This window comes from Salvia miltiorrhiza, chromosome 4, assembly GCF_028751815.1.
Source record: "Salvia miltiorrhiza cultivar Shanhuang (shh) chromosome 4, IMPLAD_Smil_shh, whole genome shotgun sequence".
NCBI lineage: Eukaryota > Viridiplantae > Streptophyta > Magnoliopsida > Lamiales > Lamiaceae > Salvia > Salvia miltiorrhiza.
The window spans coordinates 52,822,632-52,838,107 of NC_080390.1; the positions used below are offsets into that span (position 1 = coordinate 52,822,632).

A 15,476-nucleotide genomic window follows, 5' to 3' on the forward strand; every position below is an offset into this window, starting at 1 on the left:
CTTCCATTGCTGCATGCACTCCACTCTTTTCTCTCTCTCCCATTTTGTTGGACCCTTTTCACCATTCTCTGCATACTCAAACCTCTTTCATCCTCTGATTACACCAACACATTAATTAAGAGATGCTCAAAATCAAGATTAATTAATTCATTACCAAAATGAAAATTCTTACGTACCTACTTCTTGAGCAGAGGTTGATTCTGATGCAATCAAAATGAGCAACACAATCAGAATTGGATCAAGATTCTTCATTATGCTTTTCCTTCTTTTTTGGGTAGGTTACTAGCTGCTGTTTTTATATATAGTAACAACAAAATTAAAGCAGGTGACAATTTTAACTCTTTAAAATTGGATTACGTCATTGTAGAGGTGTGTTGTAGGTTTTTAAATGGCAAATGATTAATTGTGGTTAGGAAATTGAAAGTTGGCTTTAGAATTTTCCTACCACTTTCATGCTACTACGTGGGCAGCGATTAAAATTTAATTAGTGCAAACCTTTGGCTAGTTATGGATATTTAATTAAAACGCTACTGAAATGGTCGGCATTATTTCTTAGACGACCAACTTAGGCAGTTCGTTTTGAGAATCGAATATGTTAATTAGTGTCTAAATAAAATAATAGAAGCATATATTTTGTTATTCTTAAACCTATAGTTTCAATAATTCATATAAAAAGTTGCCAATTTATCATTTTTCAGATTGTGAAGTAACTGGCGTATTTTTCTAGTCCTAAATTTATAAACTCCCCCTATAAATAGTACTCCTACTATCTTATTTTTCAGTCATCAATTTCATATAATCCGTCATGCATTGTACTCCCTATATATGAACTAAGAAAGTCAATCAAGTTCGACCGATAGTACTCAAATTAAATATTGACCATAATTGGAGCCAGCTGGCACATTCGTCGACCGTGCAAGTTGCAACATTATAAAAAGATGTACCATATAACAATTTTTTTTCACTACTATAGAAAAAAAATTATAATTTATATCCTAAATTATTAATTATTTCTGTATCGATAATATGGTTGACGTAGTTGTTAGTTGTTACTTGAGACTCTTTAGTGAAAATTTTGACCACAATAATTGAGAGAGGTTTCTGATGGAAATGTTCGTCAACATCCGTAATGATCCGGTCATCCGACGTGGTTCTTGTTGTCTCAATCTGTTCGTCAATATAAAAAATGAAAATTTTATTTTAGAAGACGTTACTAATAATATACTCCCTCCGTCCCACGAATCTTGACACGTTTTTCTTTTTGGGCCGTCCCACGAATCTTGACACGTTTCCATTTTGGATAAGTAATTATTATTTTCTCTCATACTTTATCACTTTTATTACTCCATCTCTCCTACTTTATCACTTTTATTACCTTCTTTCTCATACTTTATCACTTTTTATATTTTATTAACTACACACTTAAAATACTAATCTACAACTCCTTAATTTCCGTGTCGAATCCAAACGTGTCAAGATTTGTGGGACGGAGGGAGTACATTTTTTAATACTCCCTCCGTCCACTAATTCAAGGCCTACATGAAAAAACACGGGTTTTAAGAAAAAGTGTATTATTATTAATTGAGTGGAGAAAGGGACCCACAAAATGTATTGTTTATTGATTGAGTGGAGAAAGGGACCCACAAAATGTATTACTAAAAATATGAATAAAAACTTCGAGAAGGTCTTGATTATTGGGTTGAGTGGAGAAAAAGTGTATTGATTATTGGGACCCACCAATTAAAATATGAATAAAAACTTACTAAAAATAGATAGGTCTTGAGTTGGTGGACGAACCAAAAAGGAAAGTAGGCCTTGAATTAGTGGACGGAGTGAGCAATAAAAATTGAGAGAAAAATAACAATATACTATTGGGCTGGAAGTCCCATCAGTTAGCAATGATTGGGTTGAATATGATAAGTCCATTACTATAAAAATCTTTCTTGGTATTCCGCAACAAAGTTTCGAGAAGTTTCCGCACCACAAATATCTAACAGGGGCAGCAAGTGATGGTGCGAGTGGAGTGGCGGTGGGGGATGCGGTGGCGGATTTCTATTTGAGGAAAGTTTCGCTTCACCATAAATATCAGCCCTAAACTTAAGGATCAACTGCTAATCATGGAGCACTCACCCAAATCTTTGTCTTGGCGGCTTATAATTTAGATTTTCTTTTACGTGTAGATCGCACATTCAGCGCCTCATTTTTCTATGCTCGCTCCACCTTCTTGCACTCTTATCTCTCATCTTTCTCTCTCTCTCTCTATAAATACGTTGTAACTTCTTCAGAAAACACACTGCTAATCATGGCTTCCAAAATTAACGTCTTGTTTCTGCTGCTGCTTCTGGTGTCGGGAAAAACTGATGCAGCAGCTGTTTCAACTAATAGAAAATTGATGGTGGAAGTGGAACGGGAGGTGAAGAAGACGGCGGCGGCGGCGCCGGCGGCGGTGGTTATCAATGATGTTGATATAAACAATCATCATTCGATCCCAAGGGGATCTTGGGATAACGGCCAAAATGGGCCGTGAGGAATTAATGCTTTCATCTTTACTTATTTTCGTCCAAAAATTGTGTATAATTTCTATACTTTCAGTGTTGCAAATCTGTATACTTTCATTAGTCGCTACGTGTATATTTGAACGTGTCGAAAGTCTCATATGAGACGGGTATTAATAATGTAATTAGTTACAGGAGATAAAATGATACTACTTGGGATATAAGATATGATGGTGTGTGCATGTGTACATGCAAGTAGTTCCTTCTGGATGGATCGTTTCTCACGTATTTTATTTATTTTATTTTATTTCCACTCATTAGTATTGGAGTGGGCTACAATATCCATATTGAGATAGTAAAACTAAAAACTATCCACTAAGATTAAAAAAAATAAAAAAAAAATATCATACTTATTAATTGGAGAATGAGAAATACGGGAGTGGTGAGAGAAGGAAAGTAAGAAGAAATAAAAAAATTTGGCAAAAGAATAAAATAAGGATAATAATGTAATCTTACATAAAGATGATTTTTTTTTAAATTTTATTTTAATGAATACTAGGACGACCAGATATAATTAAAATGAGAACTCGTCCAATTTAACTTAGTTAATAGTAATAAGTGCGCTTACATCTTCAGTAAAAATCAAAACGCCATTACATACTATTATATCGTGCAACCGTTATATACATATATATATACATGCATTAATGCATATGCAATATTGCATCATCCATTAGCTCACTTTCATACTTACCAAATTGAAAAATAAGATTTGCTTGCTAAAAGCACCTGAAAGTGAGAAGGAAAAGCACATTCATCATTTCCCACTACTTCACTCATGTCAACTCCACATTTCCAATATCCTTAAACGTATTACTCCATTCTAATTATATTGTACTAATACTCCATCCGTCCACTAATTGTTGGCCTACTTGTCTTTTTGGACCGTCCACCAATTTATGTCCTATCTATTTTGAGTAAGTTTATATTCATATTTTAATCAAATTGTGGGTCCCTTTAATAAATTGTGGCCTAATTGCATTGACTTTAATAAATTGTGAGTCTCTTTCTTCACTCAACTAATAAAAATATATTTTTTCTTAAAACCCGTATTTTGCCTCCTAGGCCCAACAATTAGCGGACGGAGTGAGTATTATTAGTGTCCATATGGCCAACAATTAGCGGACGGAGTGAGTATTATTAGTGTCCATATGTTACACAGATCTACAAGATAGACCCTTTTTTTCTCTTCGTGGGGGCAATATTTTTAAATTTTGAGTTTGAGATTTCGAAAAAACAGTTTTCATGTAATTAACACAAAATGCCGATAATTTGATTTGGTGAAAAGGTCTTTCACACATTAATCAACACAAAATGCCGATAATTTGATGATTTTATAAGAATCAAAGCAAAAAATGATCGGTTGTCATCTCAACACAACCTTTCATTGAATTTGCAATTACAATATGATTTTTTCAAACCTCAAAAAATCACAACACAACATTTCTATTTGTGCAATCTGAGAATTTATGTTGTAATCATAAATGCAATGGAAGGTTGTGTTAAATCCAGCAATGAGTCCTATAAATTATGCCACAGTTCAAACCTTTCAATAATTATAGAATATGTTGATGATTTAAACCCTTGATTTCTTCTAAAATTGAGAAAATAAATACGGGCTGGCTCTAGCTTGTTACATTTTGTCAGGTAAATCAAATGCCACATCTATCGCCTGTGTGTGTCTATTGATATGTAGGGATCGTTTACTTTGTTGTTAGGACAGAAGGAATTGTGTTTATGGATAAAATATGGACTTTGCTTTGACAGAAATAAAAAAATAACACACAAAAGTTGAAGATATGAGAGAAATTTCTCATAATGGTGCAATTGATTTGATTGGTACAAAAACAAATAAAAGTCACAAACCTCTAATATGCAGCACATAATACAAATATAAACGCACATCTATATAATTACACTGCCATTTGCTTTGCCAGTAACAAGGCAAAGTAACAGCAGAAAAAAATAAGTGAATACAAAATTATGTACCTTGGAGATTTGAGACTGAGGAAATGATTCCAAAAGATTTACCAATCCAATCTTGTTGAAGATTAATCAGGAGGCGAAGAACATGTTCCTTCATCCTCCTTCAGCACTCAGCAGCAGCAGCAGCTGCTGCTGCTAGTCGTTGCCATGTTAGTTCTCGTTGTTCCTCCAGCTCTCTGCACTTGGCTTTCCTCTCCTTGTACTGCTTCCGGCACTCTTCAAATAGATCGCCATCCATCTCCATGAATGTTTTCCGAACATTAAGACTTAAGCTGTGTACCGTCTGGTTCCAATGATACTGCGTATTCTTCTGCAAAGCATCAAAAAGGATTGGCAAGATAACACTTCGATTCTGGGCAATCAGTTCCACAATGTGGTCATTGTTCCATAGGAAAAGAGCTCGTTCTGCAACCTGAAACAGTCATTTGGCCCCCAATCAGATACTGGCTCGTAAGAATATGACCGAGGCATGACTTCATGACAAGCAATGAATCTTATACTACTCTCTATGGGAGAGAAGAGGAAGCTACAGAAAATAATAAGACAATCATCCTACTGCCAAACAAGTTTATAGGGTGAAGAGACATAAATGAACAAGGTGAATTTAAAGCAACAACTACGAGAACTTGAATAAATCATTCTCAAGTTACATTAGAGCACATGTACTGTACATCAGCAACCATTCAAATACAAAGTGAATGCTTGACCAAATCACTACATCATGAATATACCAAATCATTAAACAGGCACATATAGATCAAATTCTGAGAAATTACCACAATGTAAGACATTATAGCAGCAGAATCAAAATAAATCATCAACAGTTCAGAATGAGTGACAGAGGCGTGGAGTGAACACTAAAGTGGCATGGAGGGACACAAAATGCGCCGACTCTTGAGGTCATCTTGATGGCTTTGAAAGCGAATAGAACAAGTTACCATGCATTATAAACAATCAATATAGAGACAAGAATGCACCTGATTAGGCAAAATATAGAGCATTCATCAAACAAAGAAACCAGCAGTTACATCAAGCAAAAGTCAGATGATTTAAGCAGACAAGAAAAGGTAAAAGCTAGTAACAACACCGCAATGCAACCAAATACTTTAGTAAGTTATTGTGAGCTTTTGAGACCTGAAACTGAGGGCTATTGATGCAACGAGCAATCTGTCTGAACAGAGGAACCATGCAGCGTTGAAACTCCACGGCGTTCGTCCCATCCAACACTTCCTCAAGTTCCCCAACAAAAAGAACCTCCTTTTGCGAATCGATGACCGGCCAATACTTCAATAGGCCCATAATAATGGTATCCGCCAATCTGTAATCCTTATCCACGAACTGTGTAACACAATACGATAGCTGGCTGTGATACGTCCCTAGCACCTTCGGTTTATGGAGCGGTATCAAAACTCGTGCAAGAAACACCTTGTGCTCCTCCTTCATTGGCAATGCAAAACCATTGATGATGCTCCCAAGTATCTCTAGCAGCTCCGCGATCCCATTCTGCCTTCCTGCCTCATACATGAATCTATAGAATATATTGTTTATCGCCTTCCTAATAAATGGCCTATGAACCATAAACTTCCCATATATCCTATGCAGAATAGTCTTCACACACTCCCTCTCCCTCGGATCATCGGAATCAAACAAATCAAGCAACTTCATAACAAAGAAATGATCGATGTAGCGCTTGGCAGTCTTCGTATCTGTATCCGATGCGACCACATACCGCAATAGCAGTTCATAAACGAGATGCAGATGCGGCCAAGAAGGATCGAAAAAGGGATTCTCCTCTTCGGCCTCGGCATTCTCACAACCTGTGCTTTCGTGGGAGGCAGGGGGCAGGCAACGGAAAATGTTGGTCGAAATCATCTTAACCAATTCTCCTTGATTTGTCTCCGTGATTTTGCTAGAACCGGATTGAATAAATTCCACGAGCTCAATCAAAGTCTGCCGCTTAATATCCTTCTCCTTCGCCATTTTCAGAGTGTCGGAGAAATCAAATTGCACACAGCATATCTTCAGCTTCCGCAGAAACAAATCCTGACGATCCACAGCCACAGCATCTCGAAACGTCGGTAGATTTTCAATTGTGCCGAGAGGCGACCGCTCCGGCGCAGCGGCAGCAGGCATTTGCGGCTGCTGGGGTAAATTTGGCAGCGCGACGCCGCGGGAGGCGTGGCACACGACGAGGTCGGTGCCGGAGCTCCGCCCCGGTGGCGGATGGGCAAAATCAACATCGGATTTCGCCACCTTGCGGTGGCCTCTCTTGATTATCCTGTGCAACATCTCGGCGTATGTATGCATATACATACACAAAGATATATATATATATATATATGTATATATATATGTGTGTGTATATGTGAATAAGGAAAACTATATTCTACATATCTAGGTTTTCGCAAATCGGAAAAACGAAAGCTAGAGATGGATCCATAAGATAATAAATCTAGAAACGATTTAACGATTATGCAATAGAAGTGAAAAACGTATCTATTGCAGAACCGCGCCGGAAGACAATGCGGCGAGTTGGAGAGGCGATCATGGATCGCCGGAGATCGGAATGCCCCGGCGATCGGAGGAGCTGAATGGAGAGAACTGTATTGGAACGAATCCGTGCGCATATCTTATATACGCGCACGTATATTTGAATGAGTGAGAGAGAGACGAATCTGGGGATTACACGTGGAAGAGTTTTATTATAGTACGAGTCATATACTATATTTTAACTTCTTGCGGAAATTATAAAATACTTTGTAGTATTTTTTTAATTTATTTTGGTTATATTTTGAGAAAATTAGAGGAGGGTATGGTTTTAAGTTTTAACAAATAAGGAGTTGTGGATGAAAGCCCTTATAAATACAATGAATGAATGGCTTAATTATTATTTTATTTCAACAAATCAAGATCGAATAAAATACCAATTAAAAAATTATATCTCATCATCCACTAATTCGTGTCATAATTTGTCATTTTGGTCCGTCCACCAATTCGTGTTCTATCCATTTTTAGTAACTACTACTCCCTCCGTCCCATGAAGCATGACTCAGTTCTTTTCGGCATGGAAATTAAAAAATTGATATTTTGTGTGTTAAATGTGGTAGGTAAAAAAGTGAAAAGGTGAATAAAGGGTAATTTTTTTGCCATTTTTAGAAACAGGTCAAGTTTCGTGGGACAACCCAAAAAGAAAACTGGGACATATTTCGTGGGACGGAGGGAGTATTTCATTTCCTTAGCAAATAAATCACTTTTTCTTAAAAATTGTACCCCCTTCTTCACTCAACAAATAAACAATATATTTTTTTCTTAAATCTGTGCCCATTCCTTAGGACACGAATTTGTGGATGGAGGGAGTAATTCAACACTGTTTGATAAAAGAAAAAATTATGTTAATTTTTTTTAAGTAGTTTTATTCAATTTATTTATCAAGTTTAATTAGGGTGTATTTCGAAAGAATCGTACTTATTATTATCTCACAGATAACGATTACACTAAAGAAATCTAGTACAATAAGTTGGATCTACGTACTAAACAAAGTAAATAAATTGAGGAAGTGGAGAAGACAAATCTATAATCCTTTATTATATCGTCATTACATAAAGCTAATCAAACGTTAAACGACTATTTTGGTGATTTTCTTTTGAAGCTATTGCAGAATTAGTTGATTGGCTCAGCTCCTCACCAAAATGTAGCACCTACCGTATTGTTTCAACCCTAATAATTAGATCATAATTTGATCTCAACAATATAATAGAATGATGTTCTCAATGAGTATGCACGGCAAATTTGTTCAATTCATTACGGGTACATTTGATTTGGTAAATAAGATAGATAAGATTAATAGAATTGAAAATAAGTGATGAATAATCATTCAATTGCATAATTAGGATACGGTATGTGTAATTGCAGGAAAAAACAAACAAACAAATAAAGGCGTGTAGGGATTTGTGTGGGCCTTATAAACTAGCCCAATGGGTAAACTAGTTAGTTGGATGAGAGGTCCATCTCTAAAGTTTATTGGAGTTTGTCTTCAAATTAATTTGATTTAAATATGTGACAACGAAGGAGAATATAGTGAAAAATATCCGACCACCATCATGATTGCTAATTTGTCTCAAAACTGCTGTCGGATTCAAATGAAAAGTCAAAATATTTTGTTATGGATTCAAGTTTGAACATCCTATGTCACAAGTTACTTTGCTATACAAAATAGGAGACTTTGTCCTCATATTCAATCCAACTAGCTTTATTAGCTTCATATTTGTCATCTGCCATTAAAAATAATAATAACAAAATAAAAGGTTATTTCTATTTAACAAAAGACGGCAGCTCAAATACAATGAAAATAGTTCTTATTAATAAGATAATGCAATAACACACAGCTGTCTTGAGTTCAACACAAACTACATTTTCTACAGACAGCCGGCTGCACAAAATGAGCTAATAATGCTTATAATTTTACAAGAGAGCAGCTTAAGATTTAACAATGGCTGCCTTAAAAAAGATTTAACAATGGACACAATGATCCAAACACACACTTCCAAAAGGCATTCTTGCAGGCTAATTCAACTGGAATCTACAAGTACTATCTTTTATATATAATTTGGCTGTGTTGTTTTCTTACAAGTTGAGCTGTAAGAAATTGCGAACCTTGAGTTTTTCCATGGAAGATCCGAAGAGGTTGGAAGAGGGGCGTGGCGATGGAACACGACTGGAGACCGGAGCTAATGGCCATCAACTCGAGCAAGTTGGAGAGGATGTTAATGGAGAGAGGAGCTATGACAATGAGCAGAAGTTAAAGACAACCTTGGACCTGCCGGAGGAACAGGAGGCAGAGCAGCCGTTGAAGCACAAGACGAAAAGGGTGGCGACCTTGGATGCATTCAGAGGCCTAACCATAGTGGTAAGAAAATTCTACTGCAATCAAACAAACACTCTCATTCTTCCCTGCATGATTGTGATGTTGCGAAATGTAGTTGATGATACTCGTGGATGATGCTGGAGAGGCGTATCCACGGATTGACCACTCGCCTTGGAATGGCTGCACGTTGGCTGATTTCGTGCTCCATTTTTCTCTTTCATTGTTGGTGTGGCTATAGCCCTTGCACTCAAGGTAGGTCCCTTTTATCAGTCCCCATTTGTCGCCATGCCCTTGCGCTCGTCTCAGTTATAATCCAACCTGTGACAGAGGATTCCGGAGGTCAAGTTTGCAGTTAAAAAGATAATCTTGAGGACTTTGAAGCTCATCTTTTGGGGAATTCTGCTTCAAGGTAAATTGACTAACATGAACTCATATTTGAAAAATGCAAACAAACTCAACCAAGAATGTATGTTGATGTTGCTTCTGTTCTTCATGAATAACAAACATATCTTGTTTACCTTTGCAGGAGGGTATTCTCATGCACCATATGATCTGACTTATGGAGTCGACATGAAGAAAATCCGGTGGTGTGGCATTCTCCAGGTGACGGGATTTCGCCTTTTTATTCCTTTTCTCATATTTCTGTAGATCAGGAGTATATGTAAGGCAGCAAGATAGAAATATAGGTAAGAATCTATTCAAGAATCGAACTCTGCCTTCTGTCTGATACGGTTCTTGTTTCATATGCAAGCAGAGAATAGCTTTGGTATACTTTGTTGTGGCTTTGATAGAGACTATGACCTCCAAGGTCAGGCCAAACAGTTTGAAATCTGGTCATTTCTCAATCTTTGCTGCATATAAATGGCAATGGTCAGCTATTTCTTCTCTTTCATTCAAGAATTGTTTTTCTCATTTCATATACTGCAGCATGATTCAGATTGTCCTGTTTTGGTGTTTCAAGGGCTGGAGGGCTTGTTGCATTTGTCATATACATGATCACGACGTTCTCCCTCTACGTTCCCGACTGGAGTTTCGTGGCGTCCGAGGAGGATGGCATTGCTGAAACATACACAGTAACAAACAGCAACATTTTTAGTACAACATTAACATTTTACCACCACAAAAAGTACAATGAGATTGAACACTAAATTTTCAGGTAAAATGTGGGATGAGAGGGCATCTAGGCCCTGCATGCAATGCAGTCGGCTACGTGGATCGACAATTCTGGGGCATCAATCATCTCTACACTCAACCAGTTTGGGCAAGATTAAGAGTCAGTTCAGATACCTAACAAATTTCTCAAAAAAGTATGTTATTGTGTCTCATTGTGTGATTCTTGGCTGAATATGCAGGCCTGCACTTTAAGTTCTCCGGATTCTGGTACGTTCCGCGACGACGCGCCTACTTGGTGCCGTGCTCCGTTTGAACCAGAAGGGATTTTGAGGTTTCTCTCTCCCTCTCTCTCGCTTGGTTCTCTCAAAGAAAATCCATAGAAATGTCAAATTCTTACAGAAATAAAACAGTCTGAATGTTCTCGCAGCTCGATTTCAGCTATTGTTACTGGCACTATAGGTATCCATTATGGACATGTGTTGATTCATGTTAAGGTAAGAATCATTGGCATCAAAATAAATTCAAAATTTCAAGTCAAGAATCTAAACATCATGTAACCAGGATCATGCTGAAAGGCTCAAACAGTGGCTTTCAATGGGAATTTTGCTACTAATTGTAGCCTGTGTTCTTCATTTCACAGATGGTATATACTCATACACAATCCTTCTCTCAATCTACGAACTCGAAAAATTCTTGAAAACAAATTCATTGCAAACTCATTTTCTTGCAGCTATTCCCATCAACAAGCAACTATAGTTTCAGCTATGTCTGCTTCACAGCTGGTGCAGCAGGCATTGTATTCTCTCTCTTATACATAGTGGTAACCATCTAAACTTCAGATTCACCCTACAAGTTCTAGATGCGAACATCTTGTAGTACGATTCGTCTGAGTGTTTACAGATTGATGTATATGGACTGCGGACACCATTCTGTTCCTGGAATGGATAGGGATGAATGCGATGCTGGTCTTCGTGTTGGCAGCTCAGGGGATTTTCGCAGCATTCGTCAATGGATGGTTCTTCAAGAATCCAGACAGAAATCTGGTAAGAACAAGGATTGAACAAGTTGACAGTTTTATAAATTTGATTCATTGTTTGACATTGGAAGCTCAATGTTTTTTTTTCTTCCAGGTGAAATGGATTAGGCAGCATATTTTCGTAGATGTGTGGAAATCTGAGAGAGTTGGGACAATTATGTATGTAATATTTGCTGAAATCACATTCTGGTCAGTGGTTTCTGGCATACTCCATAAACTAGGCATATACTGGAAACTGTAACCAAGTGTGTCATATTAGAGAGATTTGTGTGTGTGTGTGTGTATTTTCCCAAAGTTACAAACTTACAAGGCAAAAGCTATGATCCATTTTTATTTGAATATCTATTTCAAGGGGAAAATAGCCTTTTCCATACCTTGTTACATTGTTTCTCAATCTAAAAGCCAAAACATTGGTCATAGCATCATCTAAACAGCTCAAAAACCTAAGCTTTCCTCATATATATACACATCTAGAACAGAGAATATTTACAAGTTATATCGGCTGATCCAGCGTTGAAGCATACGAACCTCCAGCAGAACCTGTTGCAGCGCAGCAACGAGCATTAACGTCGTTGTTACTCCCAACTCATATGCATTCTCCACACCGTCTCCTCTATCTCTTTCTTTGAAGCAGAGCCACTTTCCCCTTCGAGTAGAACTCTGTAAATTTCCCACTCACGATCACCGATGCCATGCCTTGCGATTTCAGCCTGTAAAAAGTAGCCGTATTAGATCAACAGTCGTTGGATAAGGATCAGAAGGGTGAATCAAACTAAGAATACAAGCGAAGTGAGGAAGTACCGAAAAGATTGGTCTGTTTAGCATCTTGAGAGCGAGAGTTATGTCGTGGAAAACCATGGGACGACCCTTTCCAGATAACTCGATGGGATTTGCAACGAGCAATTCAGTGTCAGGGCCACGGCTGATCAATGCTAATCTTAGCGGACGGCTTAGCTCCACCTGAAGACGATTGCTCAACGAATTCCGTCTGCTGGGGTCAACTATCTTCTTACCATCATCTGCTTGCATGATAAACAAGTCGAGCTCACACTCAGCGTTCCCTTTCCTTGCCAGGCGTCCATAGGAAACCTGGTACATATTTATCGATGATTAGCCATTAGAAAATGCGATAAACACGAACTGAAAGTAGGAAAAACACGCACTTGGATGTCGCAGTCCTTCAACGTTCTCATAACATCGTACAAAAGACCTTTGTGGTCCTGGCAAACAATTTGGACTAGTGTGTGAGAGGGACTCAGCATGTTATCCATCGTGATTGAGGGACATTTAAAGGCGATGGGGTCATCTTCGTTTTGATTCAGCATCTCTACGTTAAACATGTCCTCAGTAATTCCATCTGAAAAAAACGAGGGTCCTTGAGAAGACGACGTGATTTCGGGCCCCACCCTTTCTATTTCGCAGCTGATGGCTCCTTCCCCGAAAACAGCTTTTAAATGGTCACATGTGTCCTCCTTTCTCTTCTCTGTATGCAAAAGCTCCCTGGTACAAGTACAATATGTCAATAATCCGAGTCACTCCCAAAATAAAATTCAATGTAGCTGAGAAGTTGCTTACTTCTCTAGCAAATAACTAAATATATGTTTGGATAAACATTAGCATTAGCATCATAAAAGAGGATGCATCAGCATCAGCATCAGCAAACAGCATCAAGTAAAATTGGGAAATTATTGCAAGCTTCACAAATACGAGAGCAAGTAAATCCTACAAGACTGTGTAAATTTTGAAACCTCGAGTCAGTTATGAAGAAGAGGTCCATGACTTTTCCATCTGGAGTTGTCGACACCTTCACTCTCTTTATCGTAAGCTCGAGCTCACAAAGAACCCCCGTTACATCTGCAAAAGAAACTTGATGGATCAAGATACTTCAAATCCAACAATGCAGCAGAAACTACGTATAAAATCGCATATTAACCCCGTCAAGTAGACGAATCGCCTTCCAAAAATTACACCAGAACTGCAATGGAGTCAGATTTTCACATTAACCCCATTTCTTAATTGCAAATGGCCTTACCATGCAGAAGGCCCCTTCTGTCATAGCAACAGAACTTCAAGAGGTACACGTTGGGGGGCTTCGGGGGGCGCATCTCGGGCCCATCATATGAAATCCCATTAGCCAACAGAAAAGAAGGGCAAACCCCCATCAATCTGTTCTTCAGCAATCCCCATCGCGTGCTCGATTTCCCCTCCACCCAAAACACTATGTAGCACCATTTCCCATCGGTTGATACATCTACAAAGCCATAGCCACCAAAAAATTTGAACGGAAAGGACAGTAAAACACAGTATCAGAATCAAACTTAACCATCTCACATCCATAAAATAATCAAGAATTTGGGGAAAATCATCCCCACAGAGCAACTCCTAACACAATGTATCATCTCAAATTTCAACATAATTTATTTATTTATTTGAGACACAAGATATGTATCATATCATGAATTCCAAACTAATATACATTACAAAGAAATCCAAATAATTCGCCAAATAACTAAACTAGTATTCCCTCCGTCCCGCTCCAATTGTCTCCTTTCTTTTGGACACGGAGATTAGGAAATATGTATAAAGTAGATAAAGTGGGTATAAAGTAGATAAAGTGGGTTGGTGGAAATTATTTAAATATTAAGTATAGAGAGAGTGTATTGCCAAAAAAGGAAATAAGACATTTGGAGTGGGACAACCCAAAATAGAAAACGAGACATTTGGAGTTGGACGGAGGGAGTACGAACTAGACCGATATCCAAATAAAATGGAACTACAACCCACACTTAGGTGGGAATCGAACCAAAGATCTCTTCATTTGGGCTAGACCTCATTGACAATGTCAATATCATCATTGAAACAGTATGGTCAAAAAATACAGACGACAATAACAAACTCGAAGACACAAAGTACTCAACAAAGATTCAAAAATTCCCATCAGATGTCACCAAATAACACAAGAAACCTCAACTTAGTTAGTATCAATCAAAATCTGTTGCATGCAATTAACAATGAATCAAATCATGGGCTTCAAATACATACCGATTCTAACAACAGTGAGTCCAAAAAAGAGAATTATGCGGCAAAGATCACAGCCTAGACCAGTCTTGTCCGGACAATTCACGGTTATAACACTAGGCTCCTCTTCTCTCTCCGACTGCCTAATCATCACAGCGATCTCGTACACTATCCCCATCCCCTCAAATTGATTTCCCACTAAAAAAAATCAAAATCTTTAATCTCTATCTAAACAAGAAAAAACTTGCTATTTTCGAAAATGGGAACAAAGTGGTTTTCACTACCAATCCCCAACCACAAATATCGCACCTTTTCTCTCCAATATAAGCAAGAAATCTACACCCTTTTATCAGAGATATGAATGCGATTGATCTGTCTATGTCATGCTGTGGTCTTTGCGCCCTTTTTGCCATATATGTGAAGCAGAGAGGGCGAGTGGAAAAGTAGTAGTTTTCGGGCGGCCAAACATGTGGGTGAAAGTAACAATGGTTGAAAAGGAATGCGAGGGGAAAAAAAAGATTTGTGGGGATATCTGGATTTTGCTTTGAATCGAAGAAAATGGTGGAATTGGCATGTTCGTGTTGTGAATCAGCTAACACTTTTTTTTTAATGAATTTGGTGGTTTGGTGGAAGGGGTAGGAAACGGGGGTGTATGTATGTATTGGAGTTTCATTTGTCTTCTTTTCTTCCTCATTATTTCGTGCCATCTCGTGGTAACAACTTTTTGTTCTACCACATTTTAGTTAAAAATTAATAAATTCTTAGATTTCATTTTAGTTATAAATATAAATTATAATTTAAAAATGAAATAAATTATAATTAGTTTATAGTAATAGTTAAAATAATTAATTAATCATTATTGGACCGTACAGTTGGTGAGGACGGCCGTACCGTATTTTTGCCT

The 15,476-nt window shown here is 37.7% G+C and overlaps 2 protein-coding genes and 1 pseudogene across 2 annotated transcripts; 1 reads left to right on the forward strand and 2 right to left on the reverse strand.

The window, feature by feature from the left end:
* Window positions 1-4,346: 4,346 nt before the first annotated feature.
* Window positions 4,347-7,159, reverse strand: LOC131020506 (serine/threonine protein phosphatase 2A 57 kDa regulatory subunit B' beta isoform). The gene is made up of 2 exons (XM_057949355.1): window positions 5,676-7,159; window positions 4,347-4,953 (listed from the first exon to the last, which is right to left on the reverse strand). Exons 1-2 carry the CDS (start codon window positions 6,852-6,854, stop codon window positions 4,645-4,647), a joined length of 1,488 nt encoding a protein of 495 aa, XP_057805338.1. The 5' UTR covers window positions 6,855-7,159; the 3' UTR covers window positions 4,347-4,644.
* Window positions 7,160-9,049: 1,890 nt separating this feature from the next.
* LOC131023608 (uncharacterized) lies at window positions 9,050-11,274 on the forward strand (annotated as a pseudogene).
* Window positions 11,275-11,857: 583 nt separating this feature from the next.
* On the reverse strand, window positions 11,858-15,189 carry LOC131020507 (ACT domain-containing protein ACR10-like). Its single transcript, XM_057949356.1, has 6 exons — window positions 14,597-15,189; window positions 13,587-13,805; window positions 13,303-13,408; window positions 12,718-13,054; window positions 12,356-12,643; window positions 11,858-12,264 (listed from the first exon to the last, which is right to left on the reverse strand). Exons 1-6 carry the CDS (start codon window positions 14,748-14,750, stop codon window positions 12,130-12,132), a joined length of 1,239 nt encoding a protein of 412 aa, XP_057805339.1. The 5' UTR covers window positions 14,751-15,189; the 3' UTR covers window positions 11,858-12,129.
* Between the last annotated feature and the right edge of the window lie 287 nt (window positions 15,190-15,476).